The sequence below is a fragment of the Rhinopithecus roxellana genome, chromosome 1, assembly GCF_007565055.1.
Source record: "Rhinopithecus roxellana isolate Shanxi Qingling chromosome 1, ASM756505v1, whole genome shotgun sequence".
Lineage (NCBI taxonomy): Eukaryota > Metazoa > Chordata > Mammalia > Primates > Cercopithecidae > Rhinopithecus > Rhinopithecus roxellana.
This window is the reverse complement of record NC_044549.1, coordinates 32,918,514-32,944,394: the sequence shown is the minus strand read 5'-3', so window position 1 is coordinate 32,944,394 and position 25,881 is coordinate 32,918,514. Positions and strand designations below refer to the sequence as shown.

General features: G+C 39.4%; 1 protein-coding gene across 6 annotated transcripts in view; it reads right to left on the bottom strand.

Annotated features, from left to right (window-relative positions):
* TMPRSS7 (transmembrane serine protease 7) overlaps positions 1–25,881 on the bottom strand; it is a 40,489-nt gene extending 14,608 nt beyond the window's left edge. Inside the window, exons 1-11 of one of the 6 annotated variants that reach the window (XM_030939272.1) lie at positions 25,745–25,881; positions 23,447–23,572; positions 20,873–20,940; positions 18,933–19,123; positions 17,361–17,473; positions 16,907–17,135; positions 14,887–15,017; positions 14,055–14,167; positions 8,089–8,195; positions 4,407–4,543; positions 2,697–2,804 (exon numbers count right to left, since the gene is read on the bottom strand). In XM_030939272.1, coding sequence (XP_030795132.1) covers positions 2,697–2,804; positions 4,407–4,543; positions 8,089–8,195; positions 14,055–14,167; positions 14,887–15,017; positions 16,907–17,052 — 742 coding nt within the window. In that variant the 5' untranslated portion in view covers positions 17,053–17,135; positions 17,361–17,473; positions 18,933–19,123; ... (1 more) ...; positions 23,447–23,572; positions 25,745–25,881. Of the gene's footprint in view, positions 1–2,696; positions 2,805–4,406; positions 4,544–8,088; positions 8,196–14,054; positions 14,168–14,886; positions 15,018–16,906; positions 17,136–17,360; positions 17,474–17,867; positions 17,907–18,932; positions 19,127–20,872; positions 20,941–22,433; positions 22,519–23,446; positions 23,578–25,744 lie in introns of those variants that run through there. The other 5 variants (XM_030939269.1, XM_010361057.1, XM_010361058.2 and 2 more) reach the window with 5 other exon arrangements.

The window sequence follows — 25,881 nt, the reverse complement described above, 5'->3', positions numbered from 1 at the left end:
TCTGATGATCAGCAGTGCCAGTCTCAAGGTACAAATCATTCAGATGACCTAAATAAAACAAAAAGTGTATTTTCCTAAAAACTGACACTTCCATGAGGAAAAGTAGGTGTTCAAACTTTGGTGTAATTTCTACCACTTGTTTTGTCAGATCTGATTTTTGCTTTTGTATAAATGCGTTAAACTCCGGTGGCTTGTTTATTTAGTTACAATTAAATGCATCATAGTAATTTATTTTAAGGAAAATAAAAATCATAAGCTGTGATCTAAATCAAATTCATCTACCTTCCGAAGCAAAATAGGAGTGTCCTAAGATTGGAGATTTTGTCTTCTTCATCTCTGCACCTCAAGCCCCTGAACAAATAGTAGTTGTTTACTAAAGGTTTGTTGAATGAATTAATGAATGTGAGATCTTAAAGGATAACAGACTTCAGGTTTATGTGGCCCTGTGGTCTCTTTGGAACTATTTTGTCTGATGAGATCCATTTCCTGAATTAGGAAATGTTCATGTAAATCTATCATGTTTTTCCTCTTTGGAATACTTTCATGAATTGCCTTTAGACCAGCAACAAGTACAAGCAAGCAAATTTAGAAAGCATGATTGCTTAGATATTTCTGGTTTTGTGAAAAGTTGAAAGTTTTGCTATCTGCACCTGTTTTTTCAGAGCTATCTCTTGTGAGGGCAGGTAGGAGTATATTGCTGCCCTAAAATTGTTCATTAGGTCCCTGAGCATACCTCGTGGACTCTTAGAGAACAGCTCCAAAAAATGGCACAATGAGGAATAATGATTATCAAAAAACAGTCCTTATTACAAATTCACAATAATCATTTTTGTTTGGAGAATCAGCACAAAAAATAATAATGTAAAAAAAGTCAGTCATTATATAATGATCAGTATTTATTTTCTTAAGAAATAGAACACTGTAGATTTAAATAATCAATGAACCATAAGCTAAGACAAATTTTGTGTTTTGTGTTGTCAATTAAAAAAAAAAGGCATAAACTAGGCATGGTGGCTCATGCTTATAATCCCATCTCTTTGGGAAGCCAAGGTGGGAGAAGTGCTTGAGGTCAGGAGTTTTAGACTGGCTTGGGCAATACGGTGAGACCCCATCTGTATGAAAAGTAAAAAAAGTGGGGTTGGTGATGTGTGCCTGTATTCCCAGCTACTCAGGAGGCTGAGAGGGAAGGATCCCTTAAGCCCAGGAGTTCGAGGCTGCAGTGAGCTATGATCACACCACTGCTCTCCAGCCTGGATGGCAGAGCAATAGCTTGTCTCTACAAAATAAATAAGTAAAGTATATAGTCACAGGTTATATTTCATTCATATAATTTCTCACAGTTAGATATAGCATATTAACTATATTTTCCCAAGGATATAAAAAAGAGTAAATAGCATTATCATTGTGACTGTATTTGATTTAAACTCTCTGGACCTTCAGGGGAAAATGCTGCCAATGGTATCACATAGTCCAGTGAATTGTCCTTCCCATATTCCTCCTTGAAACTAGAGATAGATTCAAGAATGAGGTGCAAATAGTCATGAAAAATTAAGACAGAGATTCTTCACCCTAAATAAGAATGTCAGTTACCCCACACATTAGTCATCACCAATGTGATGTCAATACAAATTGTACAGGTTAGAAAAATAACAACAAAACTTTTTCTTTCATGGGGCTGGCTGCAGTGGCTCATGCCTGTAATCTCAACACTTTGGGAGGCTGAGGCGGTCGGAATACTTGAGGCCAGGGGTTTGACACCAGCCTGGGCAGCAAAGTGAGACATTGTCTCTAATAAAATCTTTTAAAAATTAGTGAGATGTAGTGGTGCACACCTGTAGTACCAGCTACTCAGGAGGCTGAGGTGGGAGGATCGCTTGAGTCCAGGAAGTCAAGGCTGCATTGAGCTGTGATTGTGCCACTGCACTCTAGCCCGAGTGACAAAGCGAGACCTTGTCTCAAAGAAAAAAAAGAAAAGAAAAGAAAACATGCACAACAGACAAAACCCGTTCTCTTTTATTTACAAACAACAGATGGGAGCTGGGCTTCATAAAGGAGCAAGCTGAAAGAGCACTTCTCTGCAAATTCTGAGCTTCTCTCCAGATGGAGAATCTCTGCCCTCAACTAGGATTTCAGTGTTTAAGATTATGGTGAATTAAATTATTAGCCACAGATCTTTACTCCCTGTGGTAGTATCATGCACCCCAGTGTTACCATAGCCCCAAGGTGTATAGAGTAAATTTCCCTGCCCCTGACATTGTTCTCAGCTATGTGACCTGATTTGAACAATAGAATGTAACACAAATGATGGTGTGCTGGTTCCAAACCCAGGCCTTATGAGAAACCATGAATTGTTGCTCTCCCCTCTTTTCCTTTTGCCACTGTCATGACTGGCTCAATGAGGAAAAGAGCCATAAAAAGTAGAGTTGATTCCAATCTTGGAAGAATCAAGCTCAGAAAGACTCAATGCTTGAAGCAGAGCCACCCATATGAACCCAATCTAGATTAGTCAGATCCCAGAAAATCCACAGATGCATGATCAAGAATAAAATGATTATTTAAGCCACTAGACTTTGGAGTAGTTGGTTATGCAGTAATAAATAATAACTACAAAGACTAAGGATATATACCAGCAGCAATCATGGTCCTGAGAAGTTACTTATTCACACGAAAGTCATATTAAAAGCTTGAATACTCACCGCAAAATAGTTCATCACTTTCATCAAAGCAGTCATTTACTCCATCACAACGCTGGGCCTGAGGGACACATAAACCAGAGGAGCATCTAAAAGATCCAACAGGGCAGGCTACGGAAAACAAAAAATAGAAAATCTTGGATAGATCCCTGAAAATCACTAGACCACATTAGCAAAGAAATTTAAAGTGTGAAGTGGTTAGGGAGTTGGCAGGGTAGCAGTAATAATTATATATTGTCTCCATCAAATGAAGGCTGCCGGTCATTGAAAGACAAAAATGCAGAACATAGAAGGGCAAAGAAGAAAGTAATATCCACTTGGAGCTCTGGGTGAGCACTGCATTCAGGTCATATGCACAAGCAAACTTCTACTATCTCCATAGTCTAGTCTCAGCTGGATGACTTTATCATATACCTGAAGAATGTGAAAGTTGGAACATACCTAAGGGAGCCCAGCATTCCTAATGTGGAGTCTATAAAGACAGCCCCAGAGAATTTCAAATTGACTTCTGGTGCCCCTGGATCTTCTGTGATTAGATGAGTTATTCTGTATGTCTTAAATTACATTCTCAAGTCAGCTGTGCTCCAAAACATATGAGTAACCACTGCTCTTATCACGTTGGACCTAGAGAGATTACTTACTGACCTCAAACCCAGACTCCTGCCGCCTACCTCCCTGTCCATTAGTCTTTCCTCTTCAACCAGGCTTCTGATTAATGATCCATTCCCTGATTCAAGATTCATTCCTGATCTTGAATCATTCATCCTGAGTTCATAGATAAACATTAGAGAAATAATGAATCCTTCCTCCCCTTGTGCAAAAGAATGGGGGAAAGTGTATGGTCGAGTCAAACACTATTTCAATGGCACATGATGGAGTGGATGAGATGCTGGAAAATAGTTACGACTTGAAAAAACAATTAAAAATAAGACAGCTTGCTTTATCTACCTGTGACTCTGCTGGAAACTGTAATACTCTGATATTCAGGATATAATATTCTGAATCTAGAAAAAGGTCTATTAGGGATTGGCAAAGAAGGACATGGTCTAAAGAAATGTTCTCTCAAGTCGTATCCCTGTGGACTCCTCAGTGGGCAGTCTTTACTTTTTCCCTCTTAAGATGGGTCAAAGATTTCCTGAGCGTGTCATTACCTACTCTCTGTAGTTCTAATGACTTCCCTCACACATTGCCTTTTCTCATGAGCACTTCCTGGCCACTCTTCCAGTAGTTTTCAGTATGAATTTCAAGCTCAACATTCTGAGGGCTGATATTTGAACTCCCTCCACCAAACAGCTCTTCCTGAGCAAGCACAGGCCAAAGTGAGTGGCAAGTGTTGGCTTTGGATTCGCTACATGTTGGTGTAAACATCATATTTACAGAGAATGATGGCTAGCAAAAACTACAAACCAATACATGTCTTTAAGGAATAATGTGAGAAATTATTTTTCAACTATAAATCAGTAATATTAAAAAGTTATATTATTTCTTTAACAATTCAAAGTATAGTAGTAATAAATATGTAATCATATATATTATTTGTTATATTTATTAGTACTTTATATTTATTATTTATTATAAAAATAAGTATGTAAAAGGAAATAGCAGAAATAAAGCAGTATTCATTTCTTAAATTCTCACAGTTTAGAATTATAAAATGTTATCCTCTATATAAGTATTCATTCAGTTTTCCTAAGGAGGTGACCCCAGGCTTACGTTGACTAATGTTGTAACTGCCATATTCTACCAAAAGTGGCTTGTCTGAAAGCCTTGAACTGCACTGGAGCTGAATGTGAACCAGAGGGCTGGGCACTCGAAAAATTGTCTGATGATCCATGTAGGAGCCACAGTACCTGAGGAGACAAGAGTCGGGGACAACACACAGCTTGAGGTTCTGTCGACTGAATTCCTATTCATGGTGAATTCTCTAATACTTTGGTCATTTGGTTTTCACAAACAGAGATGCGTATGGTAGAGCTAATGGTAGGTATTCAATCTAGGCCATGTGACTGTGATCAAGTAACTTCTGCCCTCTTTATTTTCTCCTCTGCTTAATAGAACAATAATAGCACCATTGACCTGTTGCTTTCTTCACCATCACTTATGATCCAAAGAAATACAGATTTAATTCTCTCTGTTTTCTTTCCTTCTACAATGTGAAAACCTGTGTAACATAAGAATTGCCTGCTTTTGTCCACAAGCCTCTCTGCCAAACAAAGTGGAGTCCATTCGTTCAGGTTGAAAATATGCAAAGAATTCCAGTAAGACTAAAAGCAAAAGACAACATTATTTCAATGTAAATTGAAATCTGACATGCACATAAGGGCTTGTCTTTGGCAAAATTTCAAAGAATTAATGTCTGTCTCCAATATTTCCCTACCTTGATTATTTTTAATTACCTCTCATCACCTAATGCCCCCCAGTATCCTTTTGAGAAAATATCCCTCCTGTTAATAATTCTCACTACATTAGCACTGTGGTTAGTGGAGCATGCAGTATTATTATATTGCAGGCCCCTAAGTTAGTCCACCACCCTGTGTAGATGAGGCTCTTCCCACAGAGAAACCCGCAAGATCTTGATGGGAGACAGCAGACACAAGGCTTGGGGGTAACGACCTCCACTGGAACCTGTGATGCCTATCACTCTAGGCCCCTAAAGCACTTGGGAAACAGGAATGTTCCATGGATCAGACACTGGCATTCAGGAGCACAGACAGCCTATGATTTTAAGGATTAAAGGAGGAAAGCATTCACGTGTTTCTCAGGAAGAGTCTTTCGCAATTGGCTGAAGTACAGGAACTGATAAGCTGTTAGACAACTCCTGAGGTATGAGGAAGAGATGGCAAGTGCAGATGTCCTTCTGGCTAACTGGGAGCCAGGGTCTGAGAGGCACCTGAAAGCTAAGCCATGCCAAACTTTTGGAGTCAGAGTTGGCCATCTTGAGATCAGAATCCTGCGCTCTTAAAAACATGCTGATTATGTTATCTGAATCTCATAGTGATTTTCTTTGCGCTCACCATTAACATTTAGTAGAGTTTCCTTGCAAAGATAAGCCTTGTTAGGCATGTTACGGGGAATCAAGAGGAAAGAGATCACACGCTTGGGCTGGAGTTTTAAAGGGGGGAGTATGCAATGAGGAATAATGGTGGCTTATGAAATGAACATTTTGAAACTGAGAAACTGGAGAAAGCCAACAAGAGTCAGTTTATATAGACAGACACATGACAAGTGAGGAAACTAAGACATAAAGACGTGAAATAACTTGCTAAAGTTCAAATAACAAGTAAGTAGAACCAAAATTTGGATGCTAATTGGTCTGATGCTAAACTCTAGCATACCAAAGCAGTTCTGCCATGCTAAATCTTTGTAAAAAGGCCATCCGTTTCTTCGGGGTTCATATACAGCAGTCCAGCTGCCCTGAGCATTCACACCTCACCCCCAGGCTGGCTAGAGGAGATCATTAGGTTTCTTTCAGTCAGGATTACTTTTTCCTCCTTCCCCACTATAGCCTCAATTTCCTTAGGCTAACTGTTCAGCAAGGTGTCTAGTTAGCACAACTAGAGCTTTTCCTTTTTAGATGAAAAGTACTGATAATGTGAAGGGCTGGCATTTTAAATGCTGAGGGTAAGGAAGCATTAAATGAATCTGATAGGATTTCAGCCAGCCCACAAGCCTAGTGAAGAACTGGCCCTTTAGGAAAGGATGGGGCTCAGAGAGCTTTCCTGGTATTGCTTGGGAGCAGATCCTGCTCCTACTTAGGCAGCAATAAACACATCCTGGGTAGTTGTTGTGATTTAGGGATAAAATAGTCCCTCATTTTCAAAGCACAGCTCTGTCATAGGCTTACACCTTCAAAAAAGATTTGTAAAGATTTGTTTTCTGGATCTGTATTTTAATTAAATACCAAAATGCAATATCTTTAAAGCCTTGGGGGCATGTTCTATAGTATTTATCCAACAAGTGTCATTTCAAAAACAATCTCATTATTCATATTAATAATAGCTAGTATTTTTTTGCTGTGTGGTATACATGATTTCGTAAATTCTAACCAAAAAACAAACAAGAAAAAACTTATTAAGAATCATTACCTCATTTCACCAACTAAAACTCAAAGAAGTTAAATAATTTGCCCTATTTAATGTAGCTACTAAATGATAGAGCTGGAACTTGAACCCAGGTCTTCTGACTCCCACAAAATAGAGCCTCGATTCAATTACACTCCCCAAAATAATACGGTCTGTATTTTAATAATGAATCCAAGAATGTCCTTAAATTTGATAAGCCCTATTCTAATGAAGACAGGACCAGTTATTTTGAAAGTAGTCTGTCCAAAGGAATTGAAAGAAGTTTTTTCTGAAAAAGCACTTAGAAAGGGAAGGTTTCACTCATAGAATAACAATGAGCAAAGAAGTAGCAGGCAAATCCTTTAACTTCACAGAATTTTCTGAAAGTGAACTTAAGAAGTTATTCCGTGGTCAAGACAGGGCATGCTGTATTTTTGAAAACCTATTCAGGGGCCGGGTGTGGTGGCTCATGACCGGAATCCCGGAACTTTGGGAGGCTGAGGAAGGTGGATCACTTGAGGTCAGGAGTTTGACACCAGCCTGGCCAACATGGCAAAACTCCGTCTCTACTAACACTACAAAAATTAGCCAGGTATGGTGGTGCATGCCTATAGTCCCAGCTACTTGGGAGGCTGAGGCAGGAGAATTGCTTGAAACCAGGGAAGAAGTTGCAGTGAGCCAAGATCGCACCACAGTACTCCAGCCTGGGTGACAGAGCAAAACTCTGTCTCAAAAAAACAAAAATAAAAAAGCAAAACAAAAACAACAAAACTATTTAATTCAGTGCCTATTTAATCTGTTATAGGTTTATAAGCAAATCAACAACAACAATTAAGGGACAAATTAAGAGTGAGAGTGAGCACCTAGTACATTGGTTCTAGAGCCAAGTAGATTGGTTCTAACCTTAAGCCCCTAGATTTCCAATTAGCTTCAACCCATTTCCCAGCCTCAGGATCTAGCCAGGCCAGCTGGGACTCTCCTACCACACAGAATTGGTCAATGGTCTCCAACATTTTTTTCCAGCAGAACCCCAATTTATTATACTCTCCCATGGATCCAGGATTTGAAAAACTCATCTGCCAAATACTGGTGTGAAGTGTGGAATATACATATCTATAGCCCAGCAGCAGAGAGCAAGGTGGGACAGGAGCCCTAAGACATGAGTTTGAATCTTGCCTCGATCACTCATGAACTGCATGACTTTGAGCAAGTTACATAACTACTATATCCCTCAGTTTCGCTAACTGTAAATGGTAAAGCACAAACTCTTTGAGAACAAGGAACACACAGCTATGAACCTTTCGTCAGATGCCTCACATATGAAAATCACTTACATGTGCTCATTAATTTCCCACCATCCATGCTCACAGCCTTTCATACTCTTCTTGGTTATTGAATAGTTATAGAATTTCAGTGCTATGCCAAGAGTTGATAGAGAAGTCTGTGAAAACAAACATTAAGTCAGAAAAAATGCTTCAATCAAAGGACGTATTTACTTATTCCCTTGGCTTGCTGTTTTAAGGCCATTCTACTCCTTCCACCCTGTGGCCCTTAGTGGGATAAACCAGTTCTCCCGAACAAAGCAGGATAAGGAGGAGAGTGTTCTGAAGAAGGAAGCAGGCAGCCATGTATTCAGGGAGCAGATGCTGGGTCCTAAGTGGAGTGGGGTGACTTGAGACGTATCAGCATCTCTGGGTTTCAGTTTCTCCCTGTTAGTGTGAACTTAACTTTAAAAACACCCACTTGTTAATAAGTGTAAACACCTTCCTCTTTTGATGTACATATGACACAGTTGATTTAAAGCATCATTCAGATTCTTTAGACAAAGGAGAAATGAATCAGCCTCCTCTTCATATTAAATTCAGTATTTTTGAAGGCTCTTAGTGAGTCACCCCTAGATCTTGTCGGGAGACGTTAAAAGAGAAAACTGCCTTCGTGTATGAGCAAATACGTGTGAGTGCGCGTGCGCACGCGCGCATGCACCACACCACTCCATACACACACACACTACGCAACTGACTTTTTTGTTGCATTTTGTGGTATATATCTGTATTATGTCTGATATGACAAAGTTTTAGTTTTGATTTTCACTTTGACCCAGGAATTATTTAAGGAATTTTTACATTTAAGAGAGTCAAATTTGGGTTCATCCATTTTCAAGCTTTCTAATTCTATCTTAGTTGAATAAGAGTATCATTTATAGTGCTTTAAATTTTTTAAATTTTGTGATCAAATTTATGAATGCTTCATGGTTACTTTGAAAAAAAAGGAGTAGTCTGCATATATATAATATGAAACTCATGTGCATGATATTCAGTATTTAATATCCTGCTTTGCCTTGTTTATTGTCCTCCACTATCTCTGTCATGAATGAAGAGACTTAAAATTCCTTATTTAAGCATTGCCCACTTCTTTGCTTATTTTTTTTTACTTTTTTTATAAAATAATTTTTATAGAGATAGAGTTTCACCACATTGCCCAGGCTGGTCTCGAACTCCTGGGCTCAAGTGATCCACCCGCCTCAGCCTCCAAAAGTGTTGGGATTACAGGCATGAGCCACTGTGCCTAGCCGGCATTGCCCACTTCTCTCTTTGTATTTCCACTTGTTTTTGATTTATGAGTATTAATGCTGTTTCATTTGCTGCATAAACAATTGACGTAATTAGATCTTACGGATCATCGTCTTTATTGTTACAGATTGCTTTTTGTCTCGTACTTGCAAATCACGGATGTCGTTGCCCTGATTTCAGTGTTGCCTGGTACTAAGATTGTAAACTCTGCATTTTGTTGTTTATACTTGCCTGATACAATTGCCCATCCTTTTTGTTCAGCCTTATTGAGTTGCTTTTTAGTTCATTTTGTCTTTTGAAAATAACATAAAGTTCAGTTTTAGGTAATACTTTGTAATTCAATCTTATTGTCTTTTTCTTTAGGTGAATTTTACCCATTACTTGTATTGCTCTGAAAGATGTTAGGTTTTAGTTATGTCATCGTATCATATGTTATGCTCTGTGTGTGTGTGTGTGCGCGCGCACGCTTGCAAATGTTTGCTTGTTTCCCATGAGCATTTGAATAGAGTAAACCACCCCTCACCACCTACCTTTGAGGGAGAATCAGTCAGGTACTTTATGTTTCTCACTTAAACATCACAACAACCCTGTTGTGCAGGTAGTGTGAATCCCATTGCACAGAAGAAAAAACCAAGACTAACCAAGATAAGTAACTTTCCCAAGGTTAAAAACTGGAGCCCACAGATTCAAACCAGCCCTGCATGCCTCTGAAGGTCACCCTTTTCCCGGTGTAACAGGCTGCTTGGATAACAACATAGGGGGCTCAATCGGAAAGGGATTGTCTTATGTTTACCGAAAACCCAGGGCTCATGAGAACACACATCAATTTTTTTAAGTCTTCTCATCTGGTTATTTCTTCACATAAAAAATATGCAAACTGAGAGACAGTAAATATGTTAAGTAACTAATGTAAATCTTATAATGTAAGAACATCTTCCAGCGCAGTCTTCTACAAGAATCTCAGTTAGGCATTTTCACTATATTCCAAAGCTTCAAAATAAAAATGGATTTATATGCAACACTACCTTCCAAACTACAGAGTTCCTCCATAGTGAAAAGAAATGAGTCCCCTTGCACACTGATTCCACTAATACAGAATTGCACACAATTCTACATTTGCATGCAGATTGGCCAAGAGGCATTACTTACATTAACCTCCTTGACAAACAGAGGGGTGACATTTAGTTTCACAATGCATTGCAAGCTATTTCAACAAATGAACAAAAAATAAGTCCACTATTATATGTTCTGTGTTCTCTGCTTCTGTTCCCTATCCTCTGCCTTCGCGCTGGGAACTGGACCTGTAATATTTAAATAGTTCTCTGGTCAGTGATGGTGATAGGATGCAAGAGGCCATATCTTTCAGCCACCCCTAATTTGCCAGGGATCGTGTGTACACAACCCAAGAGCCTACCTCAGATGGGCAGTGAAAATTTCTGTGGTAAAACTGATTGCATATTTCCTTCACAGAAGCAGGGAGCGGGGCTCCCTTCTGGGGAATCTTGTGCATTTCCTAAGTGATATAAGGAGGTGACTTACATGGCCCATAAAAATCCATGCTTCTGCCTGGTGGACCTAAATTGGATGGTGCTGTGCTGATGACTTTTGTGATAAAACAATTCAAAGCACTGCTCCATTTTCCTGTTCTAAGATTCTATAACAAAATGTGTTGGAATACAAAAAGAAGGGAGGAGGTAGATGTTCAGCTAAGTGATTGTTAAGAAACGCAGGGAAGCAGAACATCTTTAGAAACCCAGAAAAGGAGAAGGGGCTGAATTTATTTATGGAGAAGGCATGATTCCTTCTAGTCCTACCTGGGTCACTTTCTGTTTGAGTGATCCCTAGCAAATGATTTGACCCATCTCTTTTTCCACACCTATAAAATGTGCTAAGAATATATCTTGTATATTAGAGGTGTGCTTTGAAGGGCAAATAAAAATATGTTGCCAAAAACACTGAAGTGCTAAACAAATATAGACAACATAATATAAACTCAACACCCTTTTTTGGTTATACTTATTTGTTCCATATTCCCCTGTAGTCTGTAAGCCCCATGAGAACAAGGACTTTATCTTGCTACTAGGCATCCCCATATAGAGCCTGACACGTGGCAGACATGTAATAAGCATTGTTGAGTGGACAAGAGAGCTTGAGAGAAGAATCAGATGGACTTTAAGCTGTAGCAGGAGTTAATCCTTCTCAGATAAATAAGACCTTAAAACTCAGCTGAAAGTGAGTTTGCAAAGGGAGTTGATTGCTCTTCAGTAAATTTCAAAATGGAACCAGACACAAAGATGGATTGAGGAGAATATAAACTAACTTTTGTGTAAAAAACTTTTATCATGATGAGTCAATATTTTTGTTACTTAAGTCATCTAGCTCTTAGTTATTTTTTAATAAATTCAAAGCTATTTCACAGGTGAAAAAAGTCAATATGTTTTACACTGATTTCCATTCACAGTAACATGCCCTCATGTTTTCAAAGCTTTCTGAAAAGGAACAGCTTTATTTAACCTGCACACTGAGGAGAACAAACTTGCTCTCTGAGAGATGACCACAGCTAACACGTTGGTCCTGGTTTCCCGCCTCCTTTCTCCCACTCCTCACTTGAGCACTGGGATGCCCTTTTCCTTACAAAGCCTTTTGTTTTTCTTCAGCATTTCTCACCCCCAACCCCTAGCAAAACAGTAAATGATCCAATATTCTTATTCGCATCCTGACTAAAAGTCCCAACAAAGTTTTAAATTTTTCATTTTAAGGCTATGGATCATTAGGAAGTCAACCTTTATTTTATCTCAAAGGAATTTCAAGGATTTGACAGGGCTTTTGTGAATGGCACTGTCTTCTGCTATCACATGAACTCAAGAAGGTAAATCTGCTTTGTGGAGAGACTGAAGAAATTGAGATATGTTTCCTTTCCCTTTTCCTTCCCTAACCCGTTTTTTCATCTCCTCTTTTCCTCTCCTCCTCAGACTCACTGCTCATCTGAGGCCCTGCATTTCTGCTGCCCTGAAGCCTTGAGAATCTGGCAGTGAGCAAGGGTCCAGCACCTTTGTCTCTTAACTACTTTGGACATATTTGTAATAACGATTTTTTTAAAAAAATTTAAGGATACATGCCATCAGGGTATTGACACCAACTTACAGGTTTGGGTAGAGTAATGAAATTATTTTAACTATTATGACTACGCACAAAAAAATATATATGCGTTAAGCACCCTCCTGCCTCAGAGTCCCTGGCTCAGCTATTCCCTTTGCCTGCAACATTCTCATCCTGGTATTTACAAGGTTAGTACCCTCATCTTTCAGGTTTATCTGCAAATGTCCCCTTGTCAGCAAGACTTTCCCTGACCATCCTATTTAAGATAACAAACACCTAACTTGCTATCCTTCACACCTCCCACCGCCAACTCAAAGTATAGAGCCCCCTTCCCTGCTTTATTTTTCTCCATAGCATTTTATCATTATGAGACATATTATGCATATTTAACTTGTTTATAACTTGCCTTCCCCTACTGGAAGGTAAGCTCCATGAGAGCACGGCTGCTGTGTGTGTGTGTATGTCTGATTTCATGGGTGTGTGTGTCTGATTTCATGGATCCCCCGGGTCTGGAATCATGCCTGAGTGCCTGGCCCCTAGTAGTCATTCAATAATACATTGAATAAATGCAAACGACATACTGCTTGCCATTTACATCTAATTTATCTAATTGCTATGCCACACAACAATGAGTTTATATGTATATCCTGAATGAACAAAGGTGACACTTTGCCCTGTCTCCATGTGATATTATAGGTGGAGAAAGAAAAAACAGTTTACTAAGATTTTTTTTTTAAAAAAAAAAGCATAAATGCCTTATCTAGCACCAGTGGGAGAGATAGATAGATAGATAGATAGATAGATAGATAGATAGATAGATACATAGATATAGATAGATGATAGATATAGATAGAGAGATAGATAGATAGATAGATAGATAGATAGATAGATATTTCATATACATTTGCACTCTGGTTTGCTTATACAACTGAAATATAATACAGTTGTCCCTTGCTATCTGTGGAGGATTGGTTACAGGAACCCCACAGATACCAAAATTCTCAGATACTGCAGTATCTTATATAAAATTGTGTAGTATTTGCGTGTAATCTACGCACATCCTCTCCTATACTTTAAATCATCTCTAGATTACTTATAATACCTAATACAATTATATTCTATGTAAATAGTTGTTATATTGTATTTTTTTATTTGTATTATTTTTTATTGTTGTATTTTATTGTGTGTGTTTGTAAAATTTTTTGATCTGTGATTGGTTTAATCCACAGATGCCAAACCTGCAGATACAGAGGGCTGACTATATTGCCTAATCCAATGTTTTATTTTATTATTATTCCTATTACAATGCTAGTGATGAAGTAATTAAAAATGGATAAATGTGCTCTATCATAATAAAATAACTGTTTGAACCTTCAACAATGCCTTTGCATTTTCAACACAAACAAAATAAATTTAAGAAACAAGCTCCAGTCTGCTAAGAGTAGTTCATTTGTGGGCAGAGAGTTGAAATTACAGAAAAGTGTTGCGTTCTAAATAATATATTTCAATAATACTGAAATTTTATAAAATTAAGCAATATTCTTTTGTAATTAAAAATAAATGTAATGAAATTCATGTTATTAAAAATAGAGCAGTCATATTTTTCTAAGACACTGGTAGAACTAGGCTACCTGAAATTTCCAGGTACACTTGCATTTTGGAGGATAGTAGCTTGGGTAATATGGGCTTGAAATTTTTCCTTCAAAGCCAGTGATTTCTTTGACCAACACTGTGTTTTCACACTCTGAAAAAGATACCCAGTGACACACAATGATTCGCAGCTGTGAGATTATGGAAACATACACTTCATACATTCATTTAACTACTAATGCACACTTCCTTGATCGACAAGCTTTATACATTTTGTAAACTTTGTTTTTTGTTTTGTTTTGTTTTGTTTGTTTGTTTTTCAGAAGAAAGAAATACCACCCTACAGATGTATAGCTAAAATACTTATTCTGAAATTCTATGTTTGTTTTCAAATCATATGTTTTGGCTGCAGATCTGCAAGATGCTATTACTTTCTTTAAAAACATAGTTCTGAACTCAGAGACACCAGCAACAGCTGAACAGCAACCCCTCCTCAGAGGCCTGAGTTCCATCCCTCATATTCTCTCTTCTACGCTCTAAACTGTGATAATCCCAACCTCTTTCCTTTGTTCATCCAGCCCTCAGGATAATAGTTACTTTCTGCACATGTTACATCCATGGTACCTTACATTTCTCTTCTTGTCCTATTCACCTTTTGACTAACCTTATTAACACCTTTACACTAAGTTAATAGTTCTTACCGAATTCATTCTGTCCAAATAACTAATATGGTCTCTCTCTTCTGACTGGACCCTTATTCAGAGTCCCAGACTAATAAAATGAATATTACAACACAGCCTCCAGAAAGTTAAGAATAGGCTATCTTAACAAATATTTCTAAAAGTGACTTCTGCATAACTGGGGAAGACTTACTTTGTTCTGGAATGACCTCAAAATATGCCCGGATTCCTGAGAGCCTCCGTATATGAGGAGACTTAAATGTCACCAACATGAGATTATTTGTAGAAACAAATGACATTAATGTTCTTGTGGGTTCACAAATTCTGAAAGCAGATAATAAAACAAAAGTACATGAATAATACATTATTTGAGAAATGGTTCTCCTGTTCGAGAAATGGGTCTCCATTCAAAACGATTCCACAGGTTTCCTGGGCCATCCATTCAATCCATCCACTCAGTTCTTGGGAATCTCTCCCAACCAGATCCTCATCCATTAGTAGCCACAGAGCACTACAGAGCCGGAAAAGGTAGATACATTTTTGTGTAGGAACCTCTACCAGAGAATTCTCTGGGATGCCTGTCACTGGATGCTCCTTGAGCAGAAATACGGTATAAAAGTAGTGTATCTAATGGCTAAGGTCCTGGACTCTGCCCTAGGGAAAACTGGATTCAAAAGTCAGCTCCATCATGTAAATGGATGAAAGATGCCAGGCTTAAATCTTTGTAAGCACCAGTTTCTCTTCTATGCAATGGTAGTGTTACCAGAACAAAGGCCATGTGAGTTGTCCATGTCCTTGGCATGTTAAACAAAGAATTGAGCAAAATGCACAAAGCAACAAAGGAATGAAACAGAAATGAGAAAGGAAAGCAGGGATTTATTAAAGCACTCCACAGGGTGGGAGTGGGCCAGAGCAAGCGGTTCAAGGGCCCAGTTACAAAGTATTTAGGGTTTTAAGTACTCCTTGTGAGGTCCCTATCAGCTACACCTTATCTGGATGAAGGATTTGGTCCATGGCTAATTAAAGGTCGAGGTAAATTGGTGCGGTATGCAGCTGAAGGAATGGCCTGGGCTTAGCCTGAGGCCAATCAGGGTGCTTTCCCTTTCCACCTGAGAAGTGGTGGAAGCGGGAGGGTTGTAGGGTGATGGGGCTTTTCCTTTTGGTTTAGCTTTAGGAAGTTTACATTAATTGGGCTTAGGTTCCCTGCCCCCAGATCTTGTTGTTTCCCCTTGAATCAGCTTTAGGAAGTCAGCACTAATTGGCCTTAAGTTCCCTGCCTCCAGATCCTATTCTGCTGCCTCAGTAGCAATAATAATAGTATGCTCCTCATAGCATTGTGCTGAGGATTAAATGAGATAAGTAAATATATCTGAAAGGATGAAAAGAAGCTGATAATGATGGAGGAATGGGCATCAGTGGCAAACTTACTTTTCACTGCATATTCTTACATAGTGTTTGAATTTTTAATATGCACATTCATCACCAAAATATAAATACCTACACACACACATAAAGCATTGTTACGTACATCCATAGACACGGATAAAAATAATAGGATGATTTGTGTACCTTTTTAGCACAGTGAGTAATAAATACTTTCTTAATAAAGCGTGATTCATTATTAGTTTACCAAATATTAAGCACCCATAAATAAATATCTACTATTAAGTAAAAAATACTAGGGTATGTGTATGTGTGTGTTATTACATATACATGAAAGGATTTATGCTAAAATATAACAGAAATTTGTTCTGAATAAGGAGATTATAAAGTAATTGATACTCTTTCCTCTGACCTAATTTTCTACAATAAACATGTGTTATCTTTGTAATGAGAAAAGAATTTAATTGTTTACTAACGTGATGCAATCATCATAGGATATTTATTCTCACACTGTTGAAACAGTAGACTTCATTTTTATTTCAATAAATGTAAAATTAAACAAAGTATCTGTTATATTTCAGGTATATTGGCTGAAGTTCTTGCTGTACTGACTTTGAGAGTATTTGCTACAAGTGGAAAACATTGAGTCTGATAGGCCCTGGCAAGGGTACTAAAGTATAATGGATACTAAATAGGGCATGGGTCAGTCGTCGACCTCATGTGTGCACACAAAAACTGTTTTAAAAAACAATCCAGGGGGAACACAGATACTGTAAAACAGAGGTTGTAAAAAATCTTTTTACCCGCCAAGAAGAGTACCTGCATCGTACCTGTACAAGATGCTGCTCCGGATGGGCAAAAGGGAGTCATAAATGGTCAGGGAGTCAGTGGCACAGTTGTCGGCTTCGATTTGGATGGACTTGATTGAGAGACGAATCAGGTAGCCCACTATGGCCACCAGCTTGAAGTGACACATCAGCCTCCCTGAGGTTGCAGAAATCTCCAGCGGGTAGTGGAGAGACAGATGCTCTGCATAGAAGTACTGAGAGCAGCCTTTGTCTGTGGAGACAGCACCATTTTCCTTTCTTTTCTTTATTTTAGGAATGATTTTTCTAAAAAAAGAAATCTTTATAGAAAAGTAAAGAGCAAAAGAGGTCATGTGAAGGACATATGCTGCCTTTGCCAGCCTAGGTCCACTTCTCTGCCTTCTGGTAACAGCCCTGCATTTTGCCTTTAGAAACTACCAGCACTCTGTCTATATAGTTTGGTTGGGGTTAAACTCACCCCTAGCTTCAGAGGTGGGCACATAACCCAGGCTGGCCAATCAGAGTCAAAGAAGTCATTTCAAGAATAGGCATGTCAGTCAATCCAGACAGTGAGAGTCAGCCCCAGGACTTCTGCAAGAGCAGTCAGGAAATACGTGGAGGTGGTTTCACCATGGTTGAGAAAATGATAAATTTTAAGTTTGGATCTGTTTGGTGGTCCTTGTTACCACTACAGCGAAAGAGCACAACTTGATAACGAAGTCTCCATAGAAGTAGGCAGAGATGCAGAGTTCTGATGATATTTTATTTTAGACCCTAGACTCAACCATGACTAATGCCAGCACATTCCATGTATGTCCCACTTACATGAGCCAGTCAAGTTTCTTTTGTGCTTAAGCCATTTTGAATGCATTTCTGTCACTTGCAATTAAAAGAGCACTGACAAATACCATCAATTAGAAAATGAAAATTAAAGCCAAAAACAATATTAACATGGGAGGAGGGGGAACCACATGAAAGAATTTACCAGATCCTATGGTTGACGAGTAATCCGACCGAAGCCCAGCTGCAATGAAAAAGCACATAGACAAGAGACTGAATCCCATCGTTTCATTTTGTTAGAATTTTGCTTAGTAAAAATTATTTTCAGTTCTTCTTTAAAAGCAATCAAACACATCTGGGATTTACTTTAAAATAATCCAGTGAGGATGAGGTAGTTGTTTAGGTATTTAGAGATCAAATAGAATAGTTGTGAGTGAGTTGATAGTTGTCAAAGCTAAGTAATGGGTGTATGAGAGTTCACTGTACTATTCTCTTTACCTTTGTATCCTTGAAATTGTAGTTGCAAGTTTCAAATATTTTCAAAGGTAAAAAAGCAACCAAACAAATATGATATTAGTTTTATATATGAAATAATACATGGGATACAGAATTTTCTATGAGATTTTTCATTTATTTAACAAATATTTGTCAGCTACCTACCATATGCCTAGTGTATGTGTGTGTGTATATAATATAGATATTTATATATTTTTAAATACACAGAAATTTATAATATATTTATAACATATGTTCATATATGTATTTTATATATAAAATTTAAATCAAAACAGAAAACTACATAAATTTTGAGTTATGCAATCATTAAGCCATTTTACTATTAAGGCAAACAATGAAATTTGCATTTGAGGCTATGAAGCAAGCTGTTCTGGAGTGTTGGACAGCATTACACAGTAAAGGGACAGTTCTGTCTGGGCAAGTAAAGTAACAAGATAAACCTCAGCAAAATTCTTCCTTGTCTAGGTCTTTGTTCTTTGGGGACTTAGTTTGACAATGCATGAACTGAATAAGGGTAGGTAGAGGTACACAGTAATACATTCAATTTCATATGAATATTTTCCCCAAATCTATCTTTCAATCGCTGTATTTTTACTTTACTAACATAGCTCCAATGTCTTTAGTTAATCCTGCGCTCCTGGGATTGTGGGATAATCCCACATTGTAATGCTTCGTTACAGTGTTGACTGTAATCATGGCAAGTATCCGGAGTGCTGCAGGAAGGAATGCTAAAGGAGAATTACCCAACAATCACCATTTAGTACTACAGAGTCCATGTCCACAGCCAGGCCCTGCAAGCTCCCCACAGAGGTCCGGTTTATGATGCTTGTCTGGATGGAGTCCTTCAAGATGGCGGCCACACAGTCTTCGCAGAAGATGTGGCCTTTGGCGCGTGGCATGACAAACACAATCCAAAAGTGGACAAGGAGGCCACCTTTGTTGTTGCTGCTATAACGAAAAAAGAGAGATCGTCAGGGACCTCACAGGACTTTACAGAGAAGCAGTACCCAGCTGATAGATTCAAGGTAAGGCCAGTGAGCACATCCTTCAACTGAAGCTAGCTCCCTTCTTTAGGTAGTCATTGACTTCTGTTGTGAAGATTGGCAAAGGACAGCATCATGTTACATGTATTCAGACTATTGTGTTGGATTCTAATCTAAAGCCATTACTGTATAGTTGCATCTCCATGGAGAATATGCTATTTCTAATGGATATCAATCAGTATTCACTGCCATTAAAATTTAAAACCGTGGCCGGGTGCAGTGGCTCACGCCTGTATTCCCAGCACTTTGGGAGGCCGAGGCAGACAGATTACCTGAGGTCAGGAGTTTGAGACCAGCCTGACTAACATGGTGAAACCCCGTCTCTACTAAAACTACAAAAATTAGCCAGGCATTGTGGCGGGTGCCTGTAATCACAGCTACTCGGGAGGCTGAGCCGGAAGAATTGTTTGAACCCGGGAGGCGGAGGTTGCAGTGAGCTGAGATCGTGCCATTGTACTCCGGCCTGGGCAACAGAGTGAGACTCTGTCTCAAAAATAAATAAATAAATAAAACCATTAAAAAGTTTGATACTCTGCCATGTCCGGGGACTGTGCTAAATCTGCTTTATCCCATTTAATCTTATGAGAAGGTCCTATTATTATTCCAATTTTATAGGTGAGAAAACTGAGGCCAAATACAACTCCACGTCACATAGCTAGTAGCAGATCCAGTAATTAAGCCCAATTTGGTTTCCAGTCTGCCCCCAGAGCCTGAGCTCCAATGGCATAAATACTGCCGTGTTTTATGAAAGGAACATAACATGGCGTTCTGCAGTAAATGACTTGAGAAATGGAAGGTTAAGGAAACTAATCAAGTTGCTTTAGTCCAAGGCTTCTCAGTGCTTTAATATGTCAAAGTGGATTGTGGATTGTGAATCTCTGCAGATATATTGGGAGCGGGTAGGGGTGGGATACAATATATGGTGCACAATTTTTTCTAAAAATTATTTCACCATGAATCCCCTTTTTTCTCAGAAGATCTCTATTGACCAGTTTTTCACTGAACATTAAGAAATCATGGTCTGTGCTTTATTTTTGCCTCCACCCTCCACCCAATATGATAGACAAGTTTATGGCCATTTTGCACAGCAGCACTGCTATAGGGGTTCAGGATTCTAGCTATGGGGAGAAGGTCGGGATTTGGTAGATAAAGAGCAAAAACACGGCCGGGCGCGGTGGCTCAAGCCTGTAATCCCAGCACTTTGGGAGGCCAAGACGGGCGGATCACGAGGTCAGGAGATCGAGACCATCCTGGCTAACACGGTGAAACCCTGTCTCTACTTAAAAATACAAAAAAAAAAAAAAACTAGCCGGGCGACGAGGCGGGCGCCTGTAGTCCCAGCTACTCGGGAGGCTGAGGCAGGAGAATGGCGTAAACCTGGGAGGTGGAGCTTGCAGTGAGCTGAGATCTGGCCACTGCACTCCAGCCTGGGTGGCAGAGCGAGACTCCGTCTCAAAAAAAACAAAAAAACAAAAACAAAAAAAAAAAAAACAGGGCAGTGAGTTGAGTCACTAGTTGTGTTAATACAGTATGAATCCCCAACCACCTCCAAGAAGCTACTTAGGAATGGTGGCATCTCAGCCTTTTCATAGCCTTGAATGGAATTTAGAACAATGAACACAGAAATCCCAAAACGAGGGACATGCATTACCTGACATCTGCAACAACAGACTGCTCATAAAATCTGGAGAAGGCAGATGTTGTATAAACCAGGTTTATCTGAAAAAGAATAGTTGAGGTCTCTGAAGTATTTCATACTTGACTTCCTTTTACAGTATCTTAAATGTTGTAGGCCCAAGCTCTGACAGTCAGCAAGAAGAAGTGCAAGTCTCAAAATAAAGGCCCCTAACTCTACACCCAGACATTATTTCTTGAATTCAAATAAATTCTTCCTGCAACAATCTTGGGTGACTTACTTTCATTCTGCTATCTGTGAAAAATCAGTGACCCTCAGTCATTTATTGCTCTCTTTAAACTCAAACTTAACTTCTGTATTCTCCCCACTCCAAAGGTTAATTTTCTCCACAGTTAACAAATCGAACTCATTTAAGCACATTTTCATACTGCGGTATCTGACCCAATGTCTTTTCTATCAGGGCAGCAGCGTTGACTATATTCTTAAGGACACATTCTCATATTGGCCACTAGGGGGCGAGTGGTATCCACAGCCAGGTCTACCAGCCTCCTTCAGAACAAACTCTAGGGAAGGGCCCCAGCTCTTTTAAAACTTCATAATTGGCCGGGCGCGGTGGCTCAAGCCTGTAATCCCAGCACTTTGGGAGGCCGAGACGGGCGGATCACGAGGTCAGGAGATCGTAGACCATCCTGGCTAACATGGTGAAACCCCGTCTCTACTAAAAAATACAAAAAGCTAGCCGGGCGAGGTGGCTGGCGCCTGTAGTCCCAGCTACTGGGGAGGCTGAGGCAGGAGAATGGTGTAAACCCGGGAGGCGGAGCTTGCAGTGAGCTGAGATCCGGCCACTGCACTCCAGCCTGGGCGACAGAGCGAGACTCCGTCTCAAAAAAAAAAAAAAAAACTTCATAATTGGATCTCAAAGGAAAGCTGTATTTCAATTGATTTACTTCTTGGCCCTCACCCAGCATTTCTAAAACCAAACTCACTCTCTTCTCCCAAGTCATTTTTTCTGGTATTCTCCTTCCTGCATAATTTGAAAACCACTACATAATTGCTCAAGATTTAAAAAAAATTTTTTTAACCCTTAGAAATTGTAAAGTGTAGTGGAAGTAATATGAGCTATGAAATTTAAATTCACTGTGCAACACAGAACATGTTGCCTAAACCTGTTTAGGTGGATTTTTTTTTTTCTTTTTTACCTATAAAGTGGTAATCAAAACACCCACCTCCTTGGGATAATTTGAGACATAATTGGTATATAGTGATATGCCACATGACATTTTGGTCAATGACAGACCACATATATGACAGTAGTCTCATAAGATTATGATGGAGCTGAGCGACTCCTATCATCTAGTGATTTGTGTTACAATGGCCTACACTGTTCAGTACAGTAACATGCCATCCAGGTTTGTGGCTTAGGAGCAGTAGGCTATACCATCTAGCCTGGGTGTGTAGTAGGCCACTCCAGCTATGTATGTGCACACATACTCTACGATGTTTGTACAACAGTATCTCCATTGTTAAGCGACACAGGACTGCATAAATATTAGAGGCAAAGGGTTTAGTGACGTACCCAGTATGTAGAAGGCATTCAGTAAGTAAAAGCTGCTCTGAGCACTATTGTCTTTGATGTGCCCTCTCTCTCACCACCTTTCCTCTTTCTACACAGCCAGTCATTGTGTCAAGGTCATCACTATGACAACCCTCTCCAGTACCGTGAAAATACAAATTGACAGCAACGTTCTAGTTGGTAATATGCGCCAAGAGCCATAAATACATACTTTTCTATTTGTCCAAGTAATTATACTTTTAGGAAACCACCTAAGGGAGTAATCGGAGATACTCACAAAGAATGTGGCAGCTTTGCTGTCACATTATCTATAGCAAAAATTGGGAGCAGCCTAAACATCCAATAAATGGGGATTTGCTAACTTTGAGGCTATTGTAACTTACATTTTTTTTAAGACAAATTTACTTGCATAGAAGCATGCAATAGCATGCTAAGAGAAAATGTTAGTTTATAAAACTGAAAATAATATTCCAGTATCGCACTATTCTCTATGCCTGTGTATTTCAGAATAAAAAGGGGCTTTATCTCTGGTGATGACGTTAAAGAAGATGTTAGTTTTTAAAACATAATCATCTGAATTTTGCTAATTTTTATAATAAATATTTATTAGTTCTATAATGAGAAAGTTACTTTTTACAGTGAAGAGATTGCCAGTGCATCAAGGTTGAAATAAATGTGTACAATAATGGAATTAATCGGTATGCATCTAACTTCAGAACTGGAAGGTATTTTAAAGGTCATCTGATTCCAATTCCTTTATTTTATGGTTGAGAAAAACTGAAGCTGAGAGAGCCATTCTTTTTTTTACATTGGAACGTGGGAGCAGGGGAGAAATTCTATCTTATAGCCGAGATGTGCTAAATTTCATGTTTTCTTCTGACGGCTTCCTTTGTCTACCCTGCCCTCTACTTCCCTAAACCCTGCTCACCTCTGACACGTGTGGTCCCCTCCAGCTTCATCCCCTACCTCCCCGCAAACCCACTCTACCCTAACCCCTTCTACCCCCATCACCTCACCACTTGCTGCACAGTCCGTGCCACTGAAAGAAATTCCCTGGACTCCTTTTGTTGGTATTCAGGAAGAAACTCAATGTTGGTGATGCGAAACATCCCAGCAAAGTAAAAAGCATCTTTGCTTTCTGTCTTACCTGTAAAATAGGAGAGAACGAGATTGGGAGGCTTTCCCATCTGTGTGGCAGTAAGGAATTGTCTGAGCTATGTCAGTATGAGGCTCCTAAAATAATTTTATTTTAGGCAGCTGCATACTAACTGGTTCAGAGCCTGTGAAGTTTTAAATGTAGGTAACAACATCTATTTCATCAGCAGCAAATAACCGTATCTCAGAATATTCCTTCTGTCAGCTCTGGCAAATACTTAAAAGCAAGATTAAAAGGGTCTCAAGGCCCTTGTGTGTTACTTTTCTGTGGTCCATGTTTACCCCGCTTTATCATGATTTCTCTCTGTCTCCTTAATGGGCCCTCTGAAGGAATAAACAGTAATTTATTTTGATTCCTCAGCCCCTGATGCAGGCAGTGCCTGGCTTAGCTTTGAAGCTCAATAAACATTTGAGGGAAGGGAGGGACAAAGTGGGTAGAGGGGGAGAGAAAGGGAGAAAGACAGAGTGAGAAAGAGAGAGAGAATATTTCCTCTTAGCACAAGGCCCAGCACATGGAAATGTTAAATAAATGATGGCTGAATTAAAAAGAAGTTGCAACCGCTGTGAGTGATAGGAAACAGCTTGCCTTCTAAGATCCATTTAAAGTCACTTTAGCCTCAGCAAGTGTAGGGAGGCTGGGGAGGGGAGGAGTAAAGGGCAGGAGGCTTGAACTCCTGTCCTTGATTTGTTTTTTCAGGTAATGTGACCCTGGACTGATCGCCTCGCCTCTAGGCCAGTCATATAAAACAGCAGTTGTTTTTTGGTTTTGGGGTTTTTTTATTTTTATCAGGGAAGTGCTTCCTAGATTTCTTTTTTTTTTTTTTTTCTTTTTCTTTTGGTTGCGGACTCTAAAATTCAAATGAAAGCTATGACTTCTTTCCAGAAGCTCATACATCCTTCTCATATCAGTGAGTACTCTAGAGTCAGAACAACAATCATGCAAGAAAGATCAATTAATTTAGCATTAAATCAGACTACATTTACCTAACTCTTCAGCTCAGCCTAATGTATAAGATCCTCCGTAGTCTCCCTGTTTACCTGTCTCTGTCTACCTCCTTTCTCAAGGCCACCCTCCATGCCCAGATTTCATGTATCAAAACTAACCTGTTTTCTATTGAAAAATTCTTACTGGTCCATACCAGTCTCCCTTTGCTTGTATTGATCTGTTTCCATGAAGTAACCTTCTCCGATTTTTATAAGCCAACAAACTACATCTGCACAAGGATGTTCTAAAACTTTTATAAACATGCTAGGACAGTGCAAATGTGTCAGCTGGGGAACAGCAGAGAAACGACGGCAAATAAGCTGCTTTGTTCTGGGCTGAGGTTGTGCGTGTTTGTCTTAACGGCCCATTGACTTGACTTCCCCACCAGTTTCCTCAAGGACAGAGATCCTATCTCGCTCACCACTCTGCTCCCATGCCCACCCCAGGACCCAACACATAATGAGCAGTCTCAAGATGTATCAGATGAATGTTCAGGAACCAGTTCACGAACCCTTCTCTGGATACCATCCCTGGGCAATTTAGATGTCTTTCTTCTGTCATCACAAGATAATCACTTAAGCAAAAAGTTCAGCTCACACCTTCTCTCTAGCACTGAACTGTGAACTTTTTGAAAGTAGCAAATGCCTCTGTGAGCTTTCCGAAGGTAGGAGATGCATCATGGTGTGTTTGATGCCCTACCTTCTGCCAAGCAAATCACAAGTCATCAATTTATGTGCATATAAGTGACCTGAACTGTTCAAGACAATATTCCTTCATTCTTTGCCTAAAAGTCTTCCCTTCCAATCAGATTTTCATATCTCTGAGAGTACATCTAGGAAAACTGTTTCTCTACCCATAACACTTCTGTCACCAAATGTGGGGGTGAGGGTGGGGGTTCTCCACACCAAGCAATTCTCCAATTCTTTGCAGACGCCAACTGGATGTCCAATGATACAATTCAATTCTGACACCAGCTACCAAGAGTTCATGTCAGACCCCAAAGGTTAAAGGCACATTATCACGAGACCGCCCCCCACTGCAGATCCCAATCAGAAGTAGTAGGTCCCCAGGCTACCCACACTACTGTCCAAATTGGCTACAAATTGGCTGTTCTCATAAAGCCCTCAGGTTTCATAATTTGCTATAATGACTCACAGAACTCAGAGACTAACACTTTACTATTACTTCTTTATTATAAAGGATACAGATGAGCAGTCAGATGAAGAAGTACCTAGGGCAAGGTCCAGAGGGGTCTCTAGAGTAGGAGCTTCTGTCCCTGTGGAGTTGGAGCATGCCACCCTCCCAGCAACT